This window comes from Canis lupus, chromosome 27, assembly GCF_003254725.2.
Source record: "Canis lupus dingo isolate Sandy chromosome 27, ASM325472v2, whole genome shotgun sequence".
NCBI classification, from domain to species: Eukaryota; Metazoa; Chordata; class Mammalia; order Carnivora; family Canidae; genus Canis; species Canis lupus.
This window is the reverse complement of record NC_064269.1, coordinates 28717889-28742050: the sequence shown is the minus strand read 5'-3', so window position 1 is coordinate 28742050 and position 24162 is coordinate 28717889. Positions and strand designations below refer to the sequence as shown.

Below are 24162 nucleotides of genomic sequence, written 5' to 3'. Positions count from 1 at the left end.
GACACAGAGAAGCAGAGACACAGGCAGAGGAAGAGGCAGGCTCCTTGCTGGGAGCCCGATGCGGGACTTGATCCCAGGATTCCAGGATCATGACCTGAGCCAAAGGCACCCATTTTACCCTTATACTTAAAGAATATTTTGTCTCTTCGTGGACTTCTGCATTTCCATGTAAATTTAAATTTTTCTTTAAAAAAAAGATTTTATTTATTTGAGAGAGAGAGAACTAGTGGGGGGAAGAAGGGCGGGGGGGGCAGAGAGAGAGAGAGAGAGAGAGAAGCTGAGCAGGGAGCCCAATGCAATGCGGGACTTGATACTGGGACCCAGAGATCATGACCTGAGCCAAAATGCAACTTCTTAACCAACTGAGCCATACAGGCACCCAAAAAATTTCAAATTTTTCTTGTTAATTCCATGCAAAAGCCAACTGGGATTTTAGTTGAAAATGAAGCTTAATATCTTCCAATCCATTTTCATGTACTTATTTAAACCTTAAAAAGTTTTTTTTCTCAATAAGTATATTGTTATATGCATAGAGATCTTAAAAGCACTTTATTTTACTTGATATATTATGGTACCTTTTTAAAATTTTTGTGTTTCTTTTTCTTTTACTAGTATATATATACAACTGATTTTGTATATTGAGATTTTCTCAACGAACTTACTAACTTCACTTTTAATTTTAATGATTTAATTGTGTTTTTAAAATATTCTGCTTATCATATCGTCTGTAAGTAGCAGAAGTTTTACTTTTCTTTACAATATTTATATTTTATATTTCTTTTTCTGGCTATTTTGTACTCCATAGACTCCAAATGATGATGGCGGACATGCTTGTGTTATTCTTAGATTCAGGGAAGAACTGTCTCAAGTTTCTCATTTAGTACACAGGTTTTTGTGGGTACCCTTTGTTATTTTAAGAAAGTTTCTTTCTGTTGTAAAAGTTTTGACAATACAGAAAATTTAATTTATCGAATTTTTTTCTGACTCTATTGCACTGATCAATGATTACCTAATAATAAATGTTTTTTCTCCTTTATTCCATTAGTGTGGTGAGTTGCACTGATAGATTTTCTGATTTTAAACAAATTTGCATTACCAGGATAAAACCTACATGGTCTAATATATTATCCTTTTTATGTATTGCTGAATTTAACAATTTCTTTAGCATTCATTTTCACCTTTATTTATGACAAAGATATTCTATCTTATAATGCCCTTACCAGTTTAGAATGGAGGGTATGCTGGCCTCATAATATTAGTTGCAAAGACTTCTTGTTTTTCTTATTTTCTCTAGAAGAGTTTGTATAAAATTGGTTTTATTTCTTTAATTTGGAAAGCCATTTAGGTCCGGAGATTGAATTTATTTAAGAATTATAGGACAATCCACATTTTCTATTTCTTCCTGGGTCTAAGTTATAGCTCTCTAGAAATTTGTGCTTATTTATTGGCATAAAATTATTCAAAGCATCTTCTCACAATCTTTTTAACATTTATAGAATCTGAAAAGGTGTTTTCTATTCCTTACATATGTCATTTCCTAGTCAGTCTTTCCAGAGGATTATGAATTTTACCAGTCTTTGCAAAGAATGAAATGTGGGAGTTATTGTCTCTATTGTATTATTTTTCTATTTCATTTGATTTTTATTATTTCCTTTCTTCTGCTTTCTTTGGTTATAATTTGTTGTTCTATTTATTACATTCTCAAATAATTATTTGTTTATTTTCAACCTGTCCTCACATTTAAAATTCTAAATCTCCCCTCCCAATCAAGATTTAATTGCACCCCATAGATTTTTACATATGATATTCTTTATCATTCTTCTAAAATATTTATGAATGTTTACTATGATTTTCCCATGATCATGGATTAAGTCTATTTAACCCACTTGAGTTTTATATGTTATACTAATAATGTATCCCATAAATGTAATAAGTACTTATCATTGTTTTATACAATCAGTATGTTTAATATTACCCTTATATCTCATTTCTATTGCTATAACTCTGATTTTATATGTGACATTGCTTTCCCCTATACCTGACGAACACCAGTTATTATTTCCTTTAATATGAATTTGCTAATAGAAAAATCTGAATTTGTATTTGAAAAGTTTTTGTCTACATTCAGAAGACAGTTTAACTAACTATAGTATTTGGATAGCAATGATTATTTTGAAATCTTTAAAGCTATCAGTTCACTGTCTTTTAGCTTCCACTGATTCTGTTTAAAATCCACCTATTATAATTGTTCTTTCTTTTAAACTATTTTTTTCTTTATTTTTTATCAACTTTTAAAGCTTCTCTTTTTACTGTTGGCTTTCACAATTTTAATTGCTCAGATAGAAGTTTGTTTCTATTTATCATGCTTGTTAGCTCTTCTGAAATTTCTTCCCTGATGTTATTCATCAGTTTTGGAAAGTTCTGTCATTATTGCTTCAAATATTGTTAATATTTTTCTTCTCTCTTTGTTTTTTCTGAAGCTATAATCACATATAAGTTGATCCTTCGTGCTGTATCTTCCATGTCTCATACCTCCACTCCAATATTTCTTATCCCTTTGTTCTCCAAACTTATTCTCAATATTTTCTTCTGACTTATCTTCTGCGTTACTTCTTCTCTACTAATCTGTGTTTAATGTACCATTAGATCCATCCTTTGAATTATTAATTTCAATTATTTTTCAGTTTTAGAATTTCCTTTTTTCAGTTTCTGGTTCTTTGCTGAAAATCTCTCCTTTTTTTATTTCTTTGAAAATAATAAACTTTTTTTTAAGATTTATTTATTTGAAAGAGAAGAGTGGAAGGGCAGACAAAGAGGGAGAGAGAAAGAGATGAGAATCTCAAGCAGACTTTCTGCTGAGTTGGGAATCAGACATGGCACTTGATCCTAGGACCCTGAGATCATGACCTGAGCTGAAATCAAGAGTGGGATGTTCAACTGACTGAACCACCCAGGTGCTCCTAAGCATAGTTATTTTTATATCTTTCTACACACTTCAATATGGGGGCCCACTGCATATATATTTCTATTGTCTAGGGTTTCTACCCATCTTTAATCATTCAGTCTTATTCCTTTGTAAGCCTGGTTATTTTCCTTTTTATTGTGGCCAGATATTGTACTGCAATGTCCTTTGCAGAAATAATTGGAGGCCTATGTTGTCGTTATATTAGCCTAAAGAACTGTAATATCTGAGGACATTAACAATCTAGGATTGATTGCTGACATTCAATTGCAGGGATTCACATTTTTCAAACCCAAGCTGTAGCGTTTATGAGAGTCTATTTCTAGCTGATCTTTGTTTCTTAGATGTAGCCATTTTGAATCTAAACCCAAAATAAGGCAGATTCACCAAAAGCCTAGTTGGCAGCTTTGAATTTCATTTCCTTTCCTCTTATCTCTGCAAAGTGGTCAAAAGTACAGCTCAATCTCTCAGCCCTTCCACTGCCTCAACCTATATCAATAAACACCCACAACAAAAAACAAGTAGTGCCAAAACCCCAGTTCACATCTCCAAATTCTTGCCCCAGATCCTTGCCTGGTAATTCTTCACTATCTTGTTATCTCTCTGATGCTTCCAAGCAAAGTTTAAGAAACAAATTGAGTAGTAATCCAATTATCCTCAGCAGGAGGTTTGCACTAAATGACTTAATCTACTATCATCAAAAATAAGAGTCTAGACCTGCAATTTCAACCATACCACCCTTCAGCTTTCAGAGTTATCTACCATTCTGTCTCCTAACCCCCATCCTATGCTCAAATATACCTTTTCTCTCATAGGTAGCCATTTTGGAGGGCCTAGGTCTATTGACACTTCCCATCTGAAAAAAATATTTAAGAATTTCTTGGTGAAGTATTTAGTACTCACCAGTGATTATGAAAATAGCGTAGAAAATTGAAAAGAAATAACAGACCCCAATTCTGCTCCTCTCTCTCATACGAGTAAAAAAAAGCTTTCTTAGATCCCCCCGCCCCATATACCCACATCTATGTATATAAGCTATACGTGCATACAGATGTTACAACTCATCTTGAATGTTCAAGGGAGCACTAGCTCTCTTTACTATTAGGTGTTCGTATCACCATTTGTACAAAAGGTTTCAGAGGCAAGTACCAAACTAATAGAATCCTCCAGAGTTCTAGGACAGATATAAGACCCTTTAGGGATTTATCTAGAACACTATCACTAAGGGTATAGAGGGCAAGCCTCTAAGGGTTTTTTGCCTTTTAAAAAATAGAAACTATTTATGGAATATTTTTAAGTAATCCACATATCTGGAATAACTTTAATGTTGCCAATGGGAGCCCATTTTTAATATTTATTATGCTGGCCAACAAGCTACCATTTTTATTTTAAAAATCTATCTCTGACATTCGAGATGCTAATTAATAAAATGCCCATTGTTTATGGAGTTGTGAATGATTGACAGAAGCACTTATAATAATAGCCCCTAGTATGCATATGGTTCTCCTCCCCCATCCAGGTGTCTCTCTTAGCACAGCCTTGGTTTGGACATTAACAGACCCTTCTGCAGTCTTAATTAAATGCCAGAAGCATGTGGGTTATACTATGTATACAGTACATAATATCATGCTGTATATGCAGATAAAAGCTTCAGTAAGTCACAGGCATTATAATAGGAGAACTGCACTAGATCCCACAACTGGGACTCAATAAAGGGTCAAAGAATCCTGTTTTTCTCAGCTGTTACTTCAACAATCTTTCTTCTCTGCTTGTAGCTTGGGAAAGACATTAGATGAGACTACTTGTACAGCCATGGTTTGAATTTTTTAAAATAACATGCTGTGTCATAGAGTAAATCAGTGTATATTAAGAAAACCTTACTGGAATTGGAAAATACAGTGGATTAATGAATGTATTAAAAATTCTGTCTCAACTGTAGGCTCAGTGATTTAGGATATTAGCTTACTGCTATACTTCCCAATTGAGTAATATTGTGGTTTGATGATTAATAGACTCACTTAACAGAAGAAAATCCCACAATTCAGCAATAAGGGTCTTATGGCTATTAGGGAAAAAAAACAAAAACAAAATTGTCAATAATGACTACATTAGATTCCATATAGTCAGGAGCAAGAGGTAAAACTTTTGAATTCCTATTTTCTAAGACTAGTTGTTCAGTTGTTCTCAAACACAGTTTCTGGATTGTGCTAGGAATCTCACTTGCAAATTTAGAGGAACAAAAATTTTTGACCGCTTCCTAGACAGACTAAATCAGAAATTTTGGTCATTGATTATTTTTTTAGTTTATTTTTTATTTTTAGGAATCTCTCTACCCAGAATGGAGCTCAGATTCATGACCCTGGGATCAAGAGTCTCATGCTCTATTGACTAAGCCAGCCAGGGACCCAATATCAGAAATTTTGGAGATGAGGCCCAGCAGTCTATATTTTAACAAGCCTTGCAAGACATTCCAATGCACACTATTGTTTAAGAAAAATTACTTCACACTTTTTTTTTTTTTTTTTTTTTTACTTCTTTCCCTTTTATTTCAGTTTGGAGATGGTCAGACATTCGGCCTTCAATAGAGTAGATACTCATGTATTTTATTGTATTATTAACTTTCAGTAAATGTGGACTCAAGGAGGTTCTGCTACACTATTATTTCCAGGCTGGTAGACTCAGCTGGAGATGCTGTTTGGTATCAAAGGACAAGTGGCTGAGCACTTATATAGGTATATTTAACTCAATTCCAAGTGAGTTAGAGAAGACATCTCAGAGAGTAGGACATTCAAGTTATTTTTAAAGGGCAAATAGGAGTTAGTAAATAGAAATTGGGAGAAAGTTGTGCCAGATAAAGGGAACTCTAAAGACACAGCATCAACTATAGTTATATGCTTTTCTCTTGTTTTGAGGCTTAAAGAACTCAATGACTATATTCATTCAATTTTTACCCATGTATATAGCACAATTAGAAACTTATCAATATTTAATAGATATTTTAAATGAATAACAGAATCATTAGCATATACTAACCATAGGGTTTATATTGCTTTTCAAAACCTAAAAGATTGGAAATTTGCATCTGAAAAGTACCTAGTAGTGGTCTCTTATTTTATTCTTCTATCCTACAAATTTCAGATTTTTTAAGAAATTAGCTCATAGTTCCAGAATATGTCATTCATTTATGTTTTACACAGAAAATACTACCTAATAAGTAATAAATGTTTTAAAATTTGTAAAAAAAAAAAAAAAAAGATGGGACTTCCAGGCAAAGTGGTCCCTCCCCTCCCCTCCCCCACCCACACTTAGTTTCTCCTCTGGATCAAACACATAATAAGAGAATGTTTGGAATCTGAAAAAATAATAAATAAATAACAGTTGTAGAAAAATTGAAAATTTGGATGATGTTACAAAATAAAAATTAATGTAATTTTGATATTTTTCCTCACCCCAGCATATAATCCCACATGAACCACATGATAGAGACTTCTGGTTTGCTAGAGAATAATGTTGGGAGTCCTACTAGCTGCTAACTTAGAGACAGATTCCACTGGTTACCTAGTACCAAGCCCTGGAATACTACCTGGTCATGCTTATAAAGAATGAGCATTAAGAGTGCACTGAGTCATGATTGTACCTTTCAGAAAGACTGCTCAAAGCACATTTTTAATAGGTCTGTTATCAAAGAGAAAGAAGTAAACAGTGTGTGTTCATCATGGAAATAGAACTATATGATAAGGAAACTAAAACAAAGATGTAAAATAATTATAAATTAAAAAATAAAGATTAAAAAAAAAAAAAAAGAAAACAGTATTAGATGATAGTAAGGCTATACTATAATAAATGGTTAAGTGTAGATATATTACATATGCATGAATTTAGACTATTGTCCTTGCATATTCAATATAAATTGTATCCAATCTTTTGAATATATTTGGTTTTATGTCTTAAATCAATAAGTAATGGGAAATAAGGTATAGCAGAGACTTCTGCCCTATAGGATCAAAGCAACTTAATTTATTTCATTGGATTTCAAGTGCTTTTTGTATATTTAAGAATATAGAATGTTGACATCTTTTTAAATAAACTTTATGCCCAACATGGGACTTGAACTCAAGGGTCACATGATCTACCAATTGAGCTAGCCAGGTGCTTCCTTTTAGAATGTTGACATCTTAATGTCCTTTCCTTACTCTGACATTCTCTGAAGGCCATGTCCATTAACTTACACTATAGTCAAAGGACCTCATGGATATGGCAGGTGTCTATAACGGAAAATGCTGAGGGGATAGTGGATGGGATTGTCATCTTTGTATGACCTCCAGAGGCTGCCTCATTGGTTATACTAAAGCTGTTTTAAAGGCAATGCCTTTTCCGGATAAACTGACAAAATATCTAGTAACCATGGAAGGTGCCAGGCTTTAGCTTGTTTAGGCAGAGACAAGTAAGTGCAAAGTGGAGAGGCTTATGATTTCTGGCCCTAGTGTGAATAAGACAAATACTGAGATCTGTTTTCATATGGCAGCAGGCTTTCATTAGGGAATTCTTAAATGTAGCTGCTCACAGGATAAGTTCATATAGAAGTGCTAACGGAGGACTGTTATGAGAGGGGAAAGCAAAGGAGTCACCCATAACAAGTAGGGAAGACTTGCAAAAGTGCAGCTTAACATAGCAAGGCTCAGTGAATATTGTTGCCCATCACAATCAGTGCATATGCATAGATGAACAAAACCACCAAATATGTAGCTCACAGGTTTCATCATGTTCACCTTTGCTAATGTGCTTACTAAAGTGCTACTATAGATACCCCCAGGAAGAGATGTTTCTATTTTGCTTTGTGTTGTTTTTAATCTCTGTTGGTCAGTATTTAGGAAAAGGAAGGCTAAGCAAATTTCAGGCACCATACTTTTTTTCTTGGTGGAATTAAGGTCTGAGAGTTGAATGAGAAAAATAAAAGGAAGAAAAAGAAAAGAAGGTATTTATATCATCAAACATGAGGCACTATTGTAAAATCACAGATCCTGGAAATGCTCCAAGTGAGAATAAGTCAGCCATCTTCTAACACTGGACTTCCAAAAAGGAGAATCCGATTTATCTCATACAAAAGGAAGCCAATATTATAGGCGTGCCTTCTCCCAAAGTAACACCTCCCCTAATAATTTAATTGAATTTTGTACAATGAGTACATTAAAATACCTTCCTGAGATGTAAATCCTATATCTATTCATTAGTTGTCATGTCTGTCCTACAAAATAAGTAAGGTTATGCTATATTAATAAAAATCAAATCAACAAAAATTACATGTGGACACTAGCCACTTTGAAACACTACTGTATCTAGGTATCACTTGTGATTTAGATGCTCAGGCAGATTTAAGAAATTCTATCCTAGAATGTCGAAAGCTAAGTTAGTACTCTAAGGAGCTTATAGTCTTTGTCAGTTGTCTATGGTGATAAGTGCCAGTGGCCACATAAAGACTTTCATAACTTTTTTCATTTGGATTTTTCCCCCTTATTCCTAAGGAACTTTATGGGTCTTGATATAATACTCATTACGTGGATTACATGGTAATAGAACAATAATAATTTGACAGGGCTATCATCAGATGCTGATTAGCATTAATAAGCAGTGTGACCTGCCTAATCATTCAGGTTCTTTGTGCATAATGCATAATGTGGTCAGTTTTCAATTATCTTCAAATGGATTCATCATGGTGAAAGCTTTATGGGTCTCCATATGTTGGTGGACACTTCTCTGATTCAGTTATTTTTTTATGTTCTGGAAATGAAAATTTATTTTTAAGATCAACTAAATAAAACATTTTTGGCCTAGAAATCACATAAATCATTTCAAAGTTAAGTCATGTTGAGATTTTTTTTTAATTTTGTATTATTGATACAGTTTTTCTCTGTAAACATAGTTATCTACATAAACACCAAAAGTTATCTGTGTAAGTTATCTACATAACAACAAAGTTATCCACACAGACATCAAAATCTATAAAGTCATAAATGTAACTTGAATATTTTAATTATTTTAATGATGTGAATGACTTAGAGGAAATTTTTATGCGCACACAAGTTTCCTTTCCTTTTCTAATAAAATAAGAAATTTTATTTCATCTGTGTGAGATTGAACCCCATATGAGGCTCCTCTCTCAGTGCGGAGTCTGCTTAAGACTCTCTCTCCCTCTACCCCTCCCTACCACTTGTTCTATCTCTCTCTCTATATATATATATACATATATATATATAGAGAGAGAGAGAGATCATATATATAGAGATATATATCATTCTCTCTCAAATAAATAAATCTAAAAAACCCACAAAAAAACAGTTTTATTCCTTCATAGCTGCTTGTCATTTGGCAGTGTAGCAAAGGCAAATAATCCTACTATGCTTATACACTAAAACTCATACTTTTTTAGTTACATTAGTATATTTATTATTAAAGTACATTTAGTACATTTATTTATAACCAAAATATTTTATATCACATATATAACTTAGTAAAGATTTTTAAATTTTTATTGGGCATGTAAACTATAACATTACTATGTATTAACACTCTAGATTAAGAGCTTGAATTGGTTGTAGAGAACAAATTGGAGAGATTCGACTAATGCCATATAAACTTTATTCTCAATGAGTTTATAATATGGTGATAAATACAGACATGAGCATTAGGAAATATATGATAGTAAATGGAAAAAGGGGAGAAAGGAAGTAGAAGATGCAGCTGGAATATAAAACGGGACAACTTTATCTTGATAAAATCAACTGTTACATTCCCTTCTAGGGTCATTTGCGATTCTAAGCAGTCTTGCTTTTTGTCAAGGAAATGAGATAAAAAGTCCAGTATCAGGTATCTAAGTTTAGATGGGAAAGACATCTCTGGGGCTTTAGTCTAAAGACACAAGAGCAACCCAGATAGAGGGATTTCTGTAAATCTCTGAGACCATGTCTATCTGTCTGCCTCTTTCTCTCTCACACATACATGTAATCTGTTGATAAAAGAAAATAGACATAAATGAAAACTATAATTACATAGTACCCCATTATCTCTTCTAATGAAGTTGGAAGCATCAGTTTAGACATCCTAGTCCTATATCTATCTGGCTTTTGTTTGTTTAGCTTTACTTTCTTCTCTCAAGCTAATAGAAACTTCTTTTCTTTCAATGTAATTTCATTCCACAAGCAAACAATAGTTGTGGTAACAGGAATTTCTTGCCTTAAATTTTGCTCTGTTTTGGTGGAATTTTGTTGCAAACTAAATAAGATCTTTATAAAAAACAATATAAACATAAAATAAAAGTTATAGCAAATGATTACAGTACCTAAACACACATGTACCCACATTTGATTCAGCTGAGATATATAAACAGCTGTTGTTTTTTTAAAATTTTAAAGCCATATTAATTGTCATGTCTAGCTCTTTGTAATGTTGCTGTTAATTTCTAAAAGCCTCTTAAAATAAGAAATAATATCACTTATGGTTTAAGCAATGTTATTTTTTTAAGCAGAAATCAAATGTCAAAATAAATCCAAATGGGTAAATCCTAGCTTAATAATGAACATATGTTTCTTGTTCCCTCCTTGCTAAACCCAGATGTTAATTGCTACATTTGTCACTACATTGCTCTTTTCCTATTTAGAGCTGGCTGAGATAACACTGCAGGCAGGATAAATGTCATATGTGTACCATCAGTAAAACCAAGATTATTTTTCAGAGTCTAGTGAAATACTGATGACATTTTATTTATTTTTTTTTTTTAAATTTTTATTTATTTGTGACAGTCACAGAGAGAGAGAGAGAATGAGGCAGAGACACAGGCAGAGGGAGAAGCAGGCTCCATGCACCGGGAGCCTGACGTGGGATTCGATCCCGGGTCTCCAGGATCGCGCCCTGGGCCAAAGGCAGGCGCCAAACCGCTGCGCCACCCAGGGATCCCACTGATGACATTTTAGAATCAGAATTATGAAAGATTCTTTAGAAGTTCACCGTTCTTCATAGTATCATTCTATGTAGCTCTAATACAAATATAGTGGGTTGAACTACATTAAAGACTGGACATTCTGACAAGCTGCTTTATGAAAAAGGCAATAAAATACAATTACTGTTCAACTTTGATTTAAAACTCTTATGGGAATTCATTTTTAAATTCACATTTTTAGAGACTTTCAGTGTTTGAGAGAGATAGATTTAGCTTATTGTTTTAACTCACTGAAACTAAATCTTGCAGCCAATTTTAGATGTTGGCTGGCCAGTTAATAAATGGAAATTCTTAATGTGTTATTTTAAAGAAAGAAAAATTGTTCTCAGCGTTATATTACATTACTTCTGATGCTTGCAAATACTTTGTCTCTGTAGTCTTTGAGAGCAAGAATATGTTCATATGACATAAGAAAAACACTAAAGTTTTGAGCAACTTTGAATTGATCGACCTCAAAAATCAATCATTTTAAATTGCAAATGGCTTAATAATATAATTGGTAAACACTATATTAATTAGAGCTCTGAACTTAACAAAAAAATAAGCTGATACAGATTTTAATTTTAAAATTGTTCAATTGGCTTTCAAATTTGTTCTTTATTGACTGCATTTCTAACTTTAAAGTACATTATTAGACTTTTAAAACCCCTTATTAGATGAACGTCATATATATACATATATATATATAACCCCATAAAGCATTTAATATAGCCTAATGCATTTACCTGAACCATTGATATATCAAAAACCAGTAACTTTAGAGTCCCTGAACAAATACCAACCTTTTAATAATTTATTCACTAAGTATATATCATTCCACATAGGAAGGATGTTCCAAATATTTAACAAGTGTTAGGGCACTAACCAGTCAGGATAAGTGACATTAAACCCACCGTTATGTCCATACAAGCTTGTATTGATTAAATATTTGCTGTGATGAAGAAAACTAGGAGCAGTGGAGAGTGGGGGCAAACAGGAGTTTAAATCAAAACACACTAAGTTTGAGTTCCATAGGAGATTTCTTTTTGTTAAAAGATTTTATTTATTTGAGAGAGAGAGTGATAGTGAGAGCGAGAGAGTGATAGTGAGAGCAAACATGAACAGGGGAAGGGACAAAGGGAGAAGGAGAAGTAGTCTCCCCACTGAGCAGGGAGCCTGATGCAGGACTTGATCCCAGGGCTCTGGGATCATTACCTGAGCCAAAAGCAGATACTTAACTGCCAGCTACCCAAGCACCCCTCCACATGAAATTTCTAATCAGAGATGTTAAATGGTAAATTGGATGTCTTGAGTTGAGGGAAAAAGAGAGGCTGGAATAGAAATATTGGGGTTGTCAGCAAGTAATTGGTTTTTAAAGCCATGAGATTGGATGAAATTAGAGTGAAAAAAAAAATATATATATACCTGAAGAAGACTGACTATGCAACACACCAGTTTTAAAATTTGAGAAGATGAGAGAGAACCATCAAGAGAGGCTGAGAAAAAGCAACCTGTTGGAGACCAGAAGGATTTTATGCCCAGAACCCAAGAGAAAAATCTATTTCAAAGAAGGAAAAAAACAGCCGTTTCAAGTCCTACTGATAGGTCAAAATTTGGCAATTGGCCACTGGATTTGGCAAAATGGGTGTCATTTGTGAACCTAACAAGAGCAGTTTGATGGGAGTGTTAGGAACAAAACCCTGATTAAGATAGGTTCAAAAGAGATTATGAAGGAATTTGGGATAGAAAGTAAAATATTGTTGAAGGTGCTTTTCTCTAAGGATGAACAGGAATAAGACAGTGTACAGGGAAATGTAGGTAAGGAATTTTGTTTATTGAAATAAGTTACAGCATATATGTATGCTGCTAGGAAGATCAATTAAAGAAGCAAAAATTGATGATGAGAGAAATGAGAACTTAGCCAGAGACCAAAATGTTGACCTTGAGTAGAAAACAGGGCATGGGATCTAGTGCCCAAATCAGTCTTACATTAAAGCACAGACAGTCCTCCCATGTAATAGAAGAAAGGGCAGAAGTAAGGTAAGATGATAGATGAGTTGGTGGGAGCTCGCAGAAATTCTTTGCTGTTTCTATTTTTTCTGTTAACAAGAAGACAGCCTTGAGAAGACTAAAAGAGGAGGAAAGTGTGTTGGCATGTTGAGGAATAAGGATAAGGTATTAAATAAACCTATAGATTAGTAGAAGGATAAATGGACTCGTGACATGTACAGACTCGCCAGAAAATCTTAAACACCAACTTGAGGGTAGTGGGCATTAGGTGATAGTAAGACCAGTAAGTGTGGTTTAGCACTTTTCTCCAGGAACATTCAGCAGGCCTGCTACAGTTGCAGAGTTGGCAGAGAATAACCCAAGTTGGGTTTTTCTTTTTTTTGACAAGTATATAGTATAATAAAAGGAGAAAGGGCCAAAACAGTTGAAAGAAATATGCAACAGAGTTATTAGTATCAACCATGGGATCCAAATTGGCCAAAAAAGGACAGAAGAATATGAAAGGAGTTAAGGCCAATAAAAAGGTCTTAGAGTCAACAGATTGTTTGAGTTGTATAACTAGAGGGAATGAGCTGGAAAGGAAGAAGATGGTGATGGTAGACTAGGCAGCTAAAAATCAAGATAATGGAAGAGGTTTCTTCACTGATCAAGACAAGATTAAGGGAACAGGAGTGGCTGATGGGATGCAGAATGAGATCAATGGATGAAAAGAGTTCAAAAACAAAGAATGTACAATAGGGAAGGATAATTTCTGTGAATATTATAATAAGCATGAATTATGACAAGTACTATTGAAAACAATGACAATATTCAAGGTGGAAAATGTTCAACAGAGGAAGGTGAAGGACCAAGAGATCAGTAGATAAGTGCAACAGAAAGCTGGGATGGCAGTATAGTCAGCAGATATAATCTTCAAGGCAGTGTATTTTTAGAAAATAAGAATGAATGGAAGTTAGAAGACCAAGGAGATGCAAGGAGGATAGCTACCTCACAACCAGGACCAAGGTTATAAAGGGAATGGGAAAGAACACAAATGCAATTTTAGAGATTTAGTAGGAAACAGAATGGAATGCTCAGAAAATACAATATATTGAGCAGTTTTGCTGATAATATTCTCCAAAACTGGCCACTGTTTTTTCTTTCCTCCACAATGCTGCCCAGTCCTCTTTCTAAAAAATATCTGCTTGTCTGCTTAAAATTCATCAACAGGCTACAGTAGTTTCAAGCTTGTGTAGAGCTAGCATGCTCTAGGACTCCTACAAAGCTCTGGCCACATTTCCTATCTGTCCCCCATATGCATTCTTCACATCTATAGGCCTTTAGCAGTGGTAATACAGGTGGGCCTGGGCTTACTGACTACACTCTACCAGTCTTTGTTTTGGGGACCTTTTTTTTTTCTTTTGGTACTAATTTCAATCAGTGAATCACTTATACTATATAGTATTCAGTTTTCTCACTTATGGAATAAAGTAATCAAAATCAGAGGTTTGTGCTTTTTTAAATTTATTTTTTATTTATTTTTTTAACCTGGGAAACTAATACCTGTTGAAGAATTAAGCAGAAAAGCAACAGTCCTCATGTGAGAATATCCTAGGTGTATTGCAGGACATTTAGGACAAATGACCTTGCCCATTAACTGCCAATTGTATCCTCTGAGGCAACCAAAAGTGTGCTCACACATTTTCTAGACATTTCATATTGTAAAGTAGTGAGATAAAATGCAGGCCACCTGGTTAAATTTGAGTTTGAGACAAACAAATACATATTTTTTAGAATAAGTACATTGCAAATATTGCATGGATATCCTGTTTTTATTTCCTATATCTGCCAGCCCTACCAATGGGCAACACTGCTAAGTAGGATTATACTTGTAGTCCATGTAAAAATGGCACCCGTAGAGTTGTTCAGTGTACAACTTATACAGCTACATGTAGCCACATTGCTTGGGAGTCGATACAAACCCAACTGAGAACATTGATTTATGTTATCAGTAAGAACAGTTGTAGTTGCTGAAATTTCTGTAACTAAAACTACTCAGTGGTGTTGTGTGAAAAAGCAGTGGGAGGCATGCATATGAGTAAAGTCAAGTCTGAGAAAATTTTAAAATCAATTATTTTGAGATCCAGCAACGTTACTTTTCTTATCTTCTTTATCTCTTTTATTGATTTCTGCCTGCATTGACACGGAGTCGTGTTTCTTCTCGAGGATGAAAACAATCTTATTACAATAAGGAATCAGTATTTAGTATGTCACCCACACCAGAATTACAAATGAGGATTTCAAGGATATGACAGTGTAAACACAAGGGAATAATTAGCTAGTGGTGACATTTCAGACAGTAATTGGGAAGATATTCTGCCTACTATTGAAGTTTAATAGCCATTGGGTGGTGAGGCCAAAATGTCACCAGAGAAGAATAATTGACTAGTTGTCAAAAGGCCAAAAGAAGGTCAAATTTTCCTCAACAAATTCTGCACAGTCTGAAGTTTGACTTCAAGCTTTCAAAGAAAAAAAAAAAACTTGGTTTGGTCAGCATCCTGAATATGGATACATTTCTTGAGGATAAATTCTTATTAAGCAAGTTCACAAGAGATCAATACATAGAGATCAAAATTGGTAATTAATTTACTATGATGCATAAAACTGCTACAAAGATAAGAATATTTGCAGTGTATTCTATATCTAAAGACAGATCTCAGTTAAGAAATATCTGTTGAGCAAAAATATTGTATTACATCTGAGTGAGTAAATGGCAATACCTACTCTTATTATCTTACTGTCTAGGCTAAAAGAGTAGAAAAGAAAGCATGTGATAAGCCGTGGGCAAATGGGTGGATAGGAGTAGAAAAGAAAGATAACGGAATGTGTAGGAAGACAAGTTAGTGAGAGAGCATAACACACTTGAGGAAATAAATATAATTCAACATAGTTAAGCATAAAGCACTGGAAGAGAAATAGTGAGAGATGAAGAGGGGAAATGAACAAGATCCCAGCCAAGAAAGGTTGTCCAAGCCTTGTGAAGCAGTTGAACTATTTCTTAAGAGCAGTGGGGAGCCGCTGACATGTTTTAAGCAGTTAAGTGTTAGATTTTTATTTTGAAAGATCAGTTAGACAATTAAGTGGAGAATAGATTGGATTAAAGGGTAACACGATAAGGATTGGGAACGCTGATGTAATTTAGGTGAGAAGTAGTGATGCTAGAAGTCAGAAGCATACCTGGAAGGAAGAAATGGATAGTTGAGGTATTTAGGAATTAAAATCAATAGGACTTAGCAATAAATATTATGTGTGCGATAAGGGAGAACAGACAGGCTAAAAAGATACACCTTTTTTGAGCCTGTACATAGGGAGAAGTAGCAATTTGAGGGCAAAGAAAATCCATTTATTGGTGCACTTTTGGTTTTAATTGTCTTTTAAACAGTTAAGGAAGCCAACAAATAGGTATTTTGGTATAGAGGGGTGAGGCTCAGGAGATAGATCTGGGATAAAGGTTCAGATTTGTGCATCATTATAAGAGCCACCAAAAGGGATAACATCACCCAGAAAGAATGGGTCAGTAATGAGAGAGATAGCCTGAAAGTGAGGAACAGTAGAACTTAAATTATAAGCCAAAAAAAAAAAAAAAAAAGGCCTGAAAAACAGTTCAAAGAGAAGAGGTGAACAAATGAAAGCAAAACTGGGAGAACTTAGTATCATAAAAGCAAATGAAAGAGAGTTTTTCACTAAAAATGGAACAGCTATATAAAGGCCAAGAAAATCCCCAATAGATTTGAAAAAAAAATACATTCAAACAGAAAAAGTTGTTTAAAATAATGGTAACATTTTTGGAGGCCAATCAGTGGCAAAAACCTGTGTGTTGTACATCATAAAATCAGTAGAAATTGAAGAACTGGAACCAGCATGAATGTTGGCAACTCTTCCCATAAGTTTTGTCGACATGGGGGGGAATAACACAGGATTTGAAAGGGGCATTTGAAAGGGTATTATTTATGTGTGAGTATACCTTATGTGGTTTGTCTCTTCTGTTTGCTAATTATTAAAATGGAGAGACTACTTTATGCTGATGACGAAGAAAGGAAGAAGATGATGGTACTAAAGTATAGATTGAGATATTCCACAAGGTTCTTGAGGAGGAAGGAATAGAGTCTAGGGCATAGATGAAGGGATCACCACTGGGTGCTATCTTAGTTAGCTCGGGTTACCATAACCAAGTACCACACTGGGTGATTTAAACAACAGAAATACATTGTCTCACATTTTTGGAATCTGAAATCAAGGTGTGGAAAAGGTTGGTTCCTTACGATGGCTGTGATGGAGGAATTTATTCCAGGCCTCTCTCCCTGACTTATAAAAGATCATCATCTGCCTGTGTCTCTTCACATTGTCTTTCCTACATGAATATCTGTGTCTAAATTTCCCCTTTTTATAAGGACACCAGTCATATTAATTAGGGGTACATCACCCACCAGTGAATAGGAGCAATAAATAAATCTAAGACATGAAGAAATATTATCCTTTGTCTATTTTTCAGAGTGATTGTGTGCTTAGTTTTTTCCTCTCTGAGCCTGTGCAACAAACAATTGAAGAGTCATCCCTTCTGGACCTAGGCAAGTAATTTTATCAGTATTATTATGTACAATTTTTGAGTTTCAATATAATGGTGCAAAAAATATCACAACTATATTTTTTTCAACTTTCAAATTAAAATCTTTTTAAAGAATAAGCTTTAAGGGTCTTTTCTTTTTCTTTTTTTTAAAGGATCTTTTCTATTTTCAAAGCTTTTTAACCCCTTAGAATATATTCAAATTAAATTAAACTGCCATACATTTGTCTAATTATAATAACTACATGATGTCGCACTATTAACTCATTTTAATTAATTGTGCATTGAGGTGGAATTGCATGTCAGAGACAAAGTTCCTGTTTTCCCCTGCAGGTAAGTCTTCTAGTTTACTCAACATCTTAGGAAGCAACAAAAATAAATATTAGGCGATAGTAGTGATTATGAATTATCTAGCAGTTTCACTCTTATCTTTTAAAGCTCAGTAATTACTCTACCTTCCTCATGAAGTCTTCTTTTTATTACCTGAATCCCAAACTAGCCCAGCACAATTATCCACCCTATTCTCTGCCAGATGTGTGTTAATTCTTATTAACTTTTCTAACATCTCTCCTAGACTGGCAGGGACTCTCTTCGAATCCCATCAATTTTAAGCATTTGTAATAAAATTTCATTGCCAAATTAGGATTATTATTGTAAAAAATAAAATGGTTATCTGAATTTTTTTCTCATTCACTTATTTCTTACTACATCCTACAATATGCAAGACATTTTGGTAGAATGATGGACACAAGATTTGAGTCTCAATATTTGGCTGCATATGAAATATAGCCTATTGTTTTAAAACAACAGAACAGGGCAGCCCAGGTGGCTCAGCGGTTTAGCGTTGCCTTCAGCCCAGGGTGTGATCCTGGAGGCCCCAGGATCGAGTCCCACATCAGACTCCCTGCTTCTCCCTCTGCCTGCGTCTGTACCTCTCTCTCTCTCTCTTTCTCTCTGTGTGTGTGTCTCTTATGAATAAATAAATAAGATCTTTAAAAATAAATAAATAAGTAAATAAAACAGAACACACCTAAGCAGAATATGCAAATCATTACATCAAACAAGGATTAGCAGAAAGTTAGTCCTTCTTGTATTCTTTAAATTATTTTCTGTTCCGTAATTACAAATTCTTCATACTTTTCGTCATGTTCATAACAGGAAAGAATTGTGTTTTAAGCACTATTCTTGTCAGGTGAAACTTTCTGCTTATGTTATTAAATGATTAGAGGACAAAATAATTTAAGTGTATCAAAATATTGGTTGACATAGGATGACCTTAAGCAAAAATCTCAGAATTTACCATATTTACTACTTCTAGTAACAAATTGAGGGTATTCTAGATAACTGTATCTAGACACATGACTTGTAAAGATCATATTGGTAATACTTTGTAATCTTGGCTCTGGGAAATAGTAATATTCCTTTGCCTTTACTCACCAACTAACCATGCCTTGGTAGAACAAAATAAAAATTTATCTTTTTAAAGTGCCAGTCCAATCATCACTCTTCTCTAATTCACACTTTTTCCTTGGCTTCTCATTACCGTTAGGTTGGGCCAATGTAATGGGCTTGTAACCTGTGCAGTCACACTAGGCACTGTGCTTAGAAAGGTCCTGCACTTGGATTAATATTCAGCTGTCACTATCTTGAAATTCTTAATAATTTTTGTAAAAGGAACCCTGCATTTTCATTTTGCATTTTCATATCACTGAGCCTCAGAAATCATAAAGCTACCCCTACCCATGGGATAAAGACCAAATTCCTCATGATGGTATCCCAGCAGAATCTGGCATCCCCCAATTTCCCTTTCCAGCCTTAATATCAGGCCCTTCTTTATCTTGATTCTTGTGTTTTTTCCAGTTCCTCAACTAAGACAAACACCTCAGCACTTAACAGATGCACCTTCTCTGCCTGGACCACTTGACTCCTATTCTACCTTCTTCATCATGTTTTTTTTTTTTTTTTTTTTTTTGATCCTTCAGCTCTCATCTTATTTGTCTTTGCTATATACTCCTAAAATGTTTTTTCTTCAAAATTAGTGCAGTCATGTTTATGGCTTGTGTGTTTCTTTGTAGGCTAGAAATCCGTGAAGACATAATCCATGTCTATATTGTTCACCATTGTACCCCCAGGGCTTAACACAGTGTCTAGCCTACTCTAGATTCTCTATAAATAATTACTGAACAAATGATTGATAATGGAAAAAAACAATGGAAGACACATTTATATTCTCTACCATGGTAGCTTGTCATGGTAGCTTTGTTCATGAAAAGGACAAAAGAGAGAGAAGAAACTAAAATCCCTAACCATGCTACTCCCCCTACACTGATTATTTCCTATGGCAGTGCCCTGACACAAGGAATTCACTGCCTCCCCATCACTACAATTCTCTTGAAGTATCACCTAGAAAAAAAATCTATGCATTATCACATTTAAGATTATAGACTCAACCACATTCAACCAAAGCACTACCCAGAAAGTTGCTGGATTTTATCTTGTATATTCTTTAACTCTCTGCTAACATGATCCTCTCCAGTCCCTTCAAATTAATATAGGTCCCAAGGCTATATTAATATAGCCTATATTAATATAATAAAAATATAAAATTATCCATCCTCAACCTGTACACAACACTGACATGTAAGATAGATTTTTGTCAAAGTATAGAGACAATAACATAGGTAATGGAGTGATCAAAGATAACAGTTGTCAGGGTTAAGAGGATGAATCAACAAGCGTTTGAATGCCATTGATAATTACAAATGGTTACAAACCAGAGCTTTCAATCATTACCTCACATCACTATTTCTAATTGGAGATGCTAATTTAAAAGGGAACTTGAAGCCAGAGTCTCCAAGGCAGAGTCTCTCTAGTTAATGTTATACTACTTGCTCTAGCAGAGCCCAGATTAATTATCTATAGGTTGGTTGAAGTATGTTACCCAGGTTTTCAATGTAAATTGTAATTATATGGAAGGACAGAAAGGGAAGTAAATACTTAGAAATAAAAACTTACATTAAGTTGTTTCTGAAAATTGAAAGCTTTAAAATATTGTACATTTTACTGTGTTATATCATATAATATCATGTTTGCAATTAGAAAATTATTTTAGGCTTTTACTTGTGGCTGATGTGGACAAAAAAAGATGAAAAGAAGATGAGAGTTAGAAGACTTTCTCTAATGACTTCATTTCTAATAGCTGGGTATCAAAGGATATTGCTAAAATCTAACAAGTTAGGCAATAAAAAACAACATGTAATATTAGTGTTAGAGAAACACTAAGATCACAACATTGAATATAATTGAATGGTAGATGAAAGCAGAGTGCAAAAGATTATGCATTTATTAATTTTATCTCTGTTTCTATCAGGAAACAAATATTGTCAAAAAAATAAAAGTCTAAGAATATTAAATAAAAGTAACCACTAGAACAAAAGTAAAAGCTTTTTCTAAGTATCACAAGTACATAAAAATGAAAACAAATTCCTTAGCAAAAGACTTTCTTTAAAAATCATAAAAACAAAAATGTGTTTCTTTAATAACATAAAACAATAAGAACAAAGAGAAATGAATCTATTGATAATTGATAATCTATTGATAAGTATAACTGGACTTAACTCATACATAAAGAAAAAAATTCTGATTGGAGAAAAGTAAAAATCATAACTCTATGCTTTATGTAAAAACACACCTAAGACAAAATGATTTTTAAAAATTGAAAATTAGGGGCGCCTGAGTGGCTCAATTTGTTAAAGCATCTGCCTTCTGCTTAAGTCATGATTCCAGGGGTCCTAAGATCAAGCCCCACATAGGGCTCCCTGCTCAGTCTGCTTCTCCCTCTCCCTCTGCTGTTTCCCTGATTGTTCTCTCTCTCTCTCTCTCTCTCTCAAATAAATAAATAAAATCTTTAAAAAAAGGAATTGAAAATTAAGCTCCAAGCACAGGTATATTAGGCAAATGCAAAGACATGGAAACCAGAAGTCACAGTCTTAATAAAGAAAAGGTGGCATTTAGGCCAAGAAACATTGAATTAAAAAAGGATGCAACTTTATAATAAGTACAATTCTCAATAAAGATATAAGCATATATATACGTGTGTGTGCATATATATATATAGGTTGTATATATAAAGGTTGTATATATATAGGTTGTATATATACTCAATTATATGACAGCAACATATATAAAGCAGAAATTATGGAACATTTAAGGAAAAATACACAACAGACTGGTAATAGGATATTCTAATTTACTTCTTTTGATTTATGAAAGACAGTGAAAAAAGTAGATATATAGAAAACTAAATAGTAAAATTAATAAGACAAAATTTATCAATTTGATATATCAAACTCTTTATCATGAAAATGGGTTATATATTAGGTCACAAAGATAATTTCAATTAATCCTAAAAAGTAGAAATAGTACAGACACATTTTCTAATCATGAGAAAATAAAGTGAGAAATTAATTTTAAAAATTAAGAAAGCTGTAAGATTCTTATTTAGAGATTTAATTTAAAAACGGCAGCTCTCTTGAACAACTCTTGGGCCAAAAGGGCTTAAAAAACAAAACTGCAAAATTTCTAAAGAATAGCTATACCATCAGAGAAGATAAAGCAATTCTCAAAAATTGGAATAATTGGAATAAGACCATAAAACAAACCAAAGACATACAAAAAAGAGAAAGAAGAAAGAAAGAAAGAAAGAAAGAAAGAAAGAAAGAAAGAGAAAAAGAAAAAGAAGAAAAAGAAAAAGAAAAAGAAAAAGAAAAGAAAAGAAAAAGAAAAAGAAGAAAAAGAAAAAGAAAAAGAAAAAGAAAAAAAAGAAAAAGAAAGAAAAAGAAAAAGAAAAAGAAAAAAAGATTCGAGGAGAGATTAATGACTTAGAACACAGAAAATAGAATAAATAAATCTGGAAGCTAAAAGTAAACAACAAAGAATGCAGTAGTTAAACTAATCAAAAGAGTAAGGGCAGATGCAAATACAAGAAATATATAGTATTTACAGTATATACATATGAATGAAATAAATACAAAAGAGAATCAAGAAGTAACCATAGAAAAAGATGAAACTAAAAATAGTAGAGACTACTTTAAGTCTACAAAAGTAAATTTGTAAATCTGTCTGAAATAGTGTTCTAGGAAAACCCAATTTACTTACCCTAGAAAAGATTAAGTTTGATAGAAAAGAAAAGCTTCCAAAGCAACGTTCAGAACAACACCAAGTTCAGATGATTTCCAGAGGGATTCTACAAACTCTTAAAAAGTAGGTAATTCCACTGTTATTTAAACAATTCCAGAGCAAAGTAAGGAAATTTTTCTTTATTATTTTTATGAACCAAGTAAGTATTTATGCCAGTAGCTGTAAGGATTACAAGAATAGCAAAAAAGGAATCGCAACCTAATCTCACCTCTGAGTATCAATGGAAAATTATAAATAAAATATTTGCCAAAACAATCCATGAGCACACTACAGATATGTAATTCACCGGGACCAGAAATGCAAAATGGTTCAATATTGGTAATATACAATATACATGTTATCATCTTTAAATGATATGGTTGTCTCTGCAGACGCTGAAAAGACACTTGATAAATTTCAGTAAACTTTCTTGACAAAGCGCTGAAATAAAAATAAGTGCTTCAACATGAGAAAATGTATCTGTCTTGGCTATCCAAAGCCCACATCAGGTATGACAGGATAACAGTGGAAAAACATTTCCACTGAAGTATAAAATAAGACACTATGCCCATGATCATCACAATTACCAACAGATGACTCACTCTTTTAACCTCCTTCAGGTCTTCACTCAGAATTTACCTTCTCCATGAGAAATCCCCTGATGGTCTCATCTAAAATTGCAAACTGACCCTTATTCTGCTAGTTTCCAGTGTCTTGTCATGTTCTGGGTTTTTATTCTGATCATGTATCATATTCAGTTATCATAAATTTTACATATTTATTATGTGTTTTGCTTTTTTGTATCTCCCCCAAAACTATAGAAATGCCAAGAAAGGAATTTTGTCTAATCTGTTCTAAGGGCTTAGAGCAGTGCCTTGTCCATAAAAGGTCAATAAATATTTATGAAATGACTGTATGAAACTTTAAAAAAATTAGAAACAAACTTTAGAAGACAAGATGAACAATGTCTACCAGTAATACCATTACATGCCTGGAGAAATAAGAATCAATTAAGAATCTATCACAAATTATGAAGATCTAATAAAGGTAGAAGGTACCAAATTGATATAAAGCTATCTATTGCATATAAATATATGCAATAGAATGTAGATAAAAGAATAAAAGTAAAAGAAAGATAGAAGAAAGATCCTATTTGGAATAGCAGGGAAAAAAACACCTAGGAATAAATTTAACAGAAGTGTGCAAGATCAAATGAAGAAAACTTCAAAACATTATTGAGGAATTTCAAAAATGCCTTGAACAAATGGAAAGACAAAAGACATAGTATGCTCTCATAAAGGAAGATTCTACATCATAAAAATGTCAGATATTTCTGATTTAACTTTGAATATAGTTTTTAAAAATATTAATGGATTTATTTTTAAATAGATAAGTTAATTCTACAGTTCATAAACAAAAATAGACAAAGGCCAGGAA

General features: G+C 33.5%; 1 protein-coding gene across 5 annotated transcripts in view; it reads left to right on the top strand.

Annotated features, from left to right (window-relative positions):
• The window catches only part of PIK3C2G (phosphatidylinositol-4-phosphate 3-kinase catalytic subunit type 2 gamma), a 366531-nt gene that overhangs the window by 295925 nt on the left and 46444 nt on the right, over positions 1-24162 (top strand). Inside the window, exon 32 of one of the 5 annotated variants that reach the window (XR_007406483.1) lies at positions 17476-17551. The exons of 3 other annotated variants lie outside the window; for them this stretch is intronic. Coding sequence is in view for 1 of the 2 variants with exons in the window: in XM_049102679.1 (XP_048958636.1) it covers positions 17476-17555 (80 nt within the window). In the remaining variant the exon portion in view is untranslated. Of the gene's footprint in view, positions 1-17475; positions 17556-24162 lie in introns of all 5 variants that reach the window. One more of the 5 variants, XM_049102679.1, reaches the window with a different exon arrangement.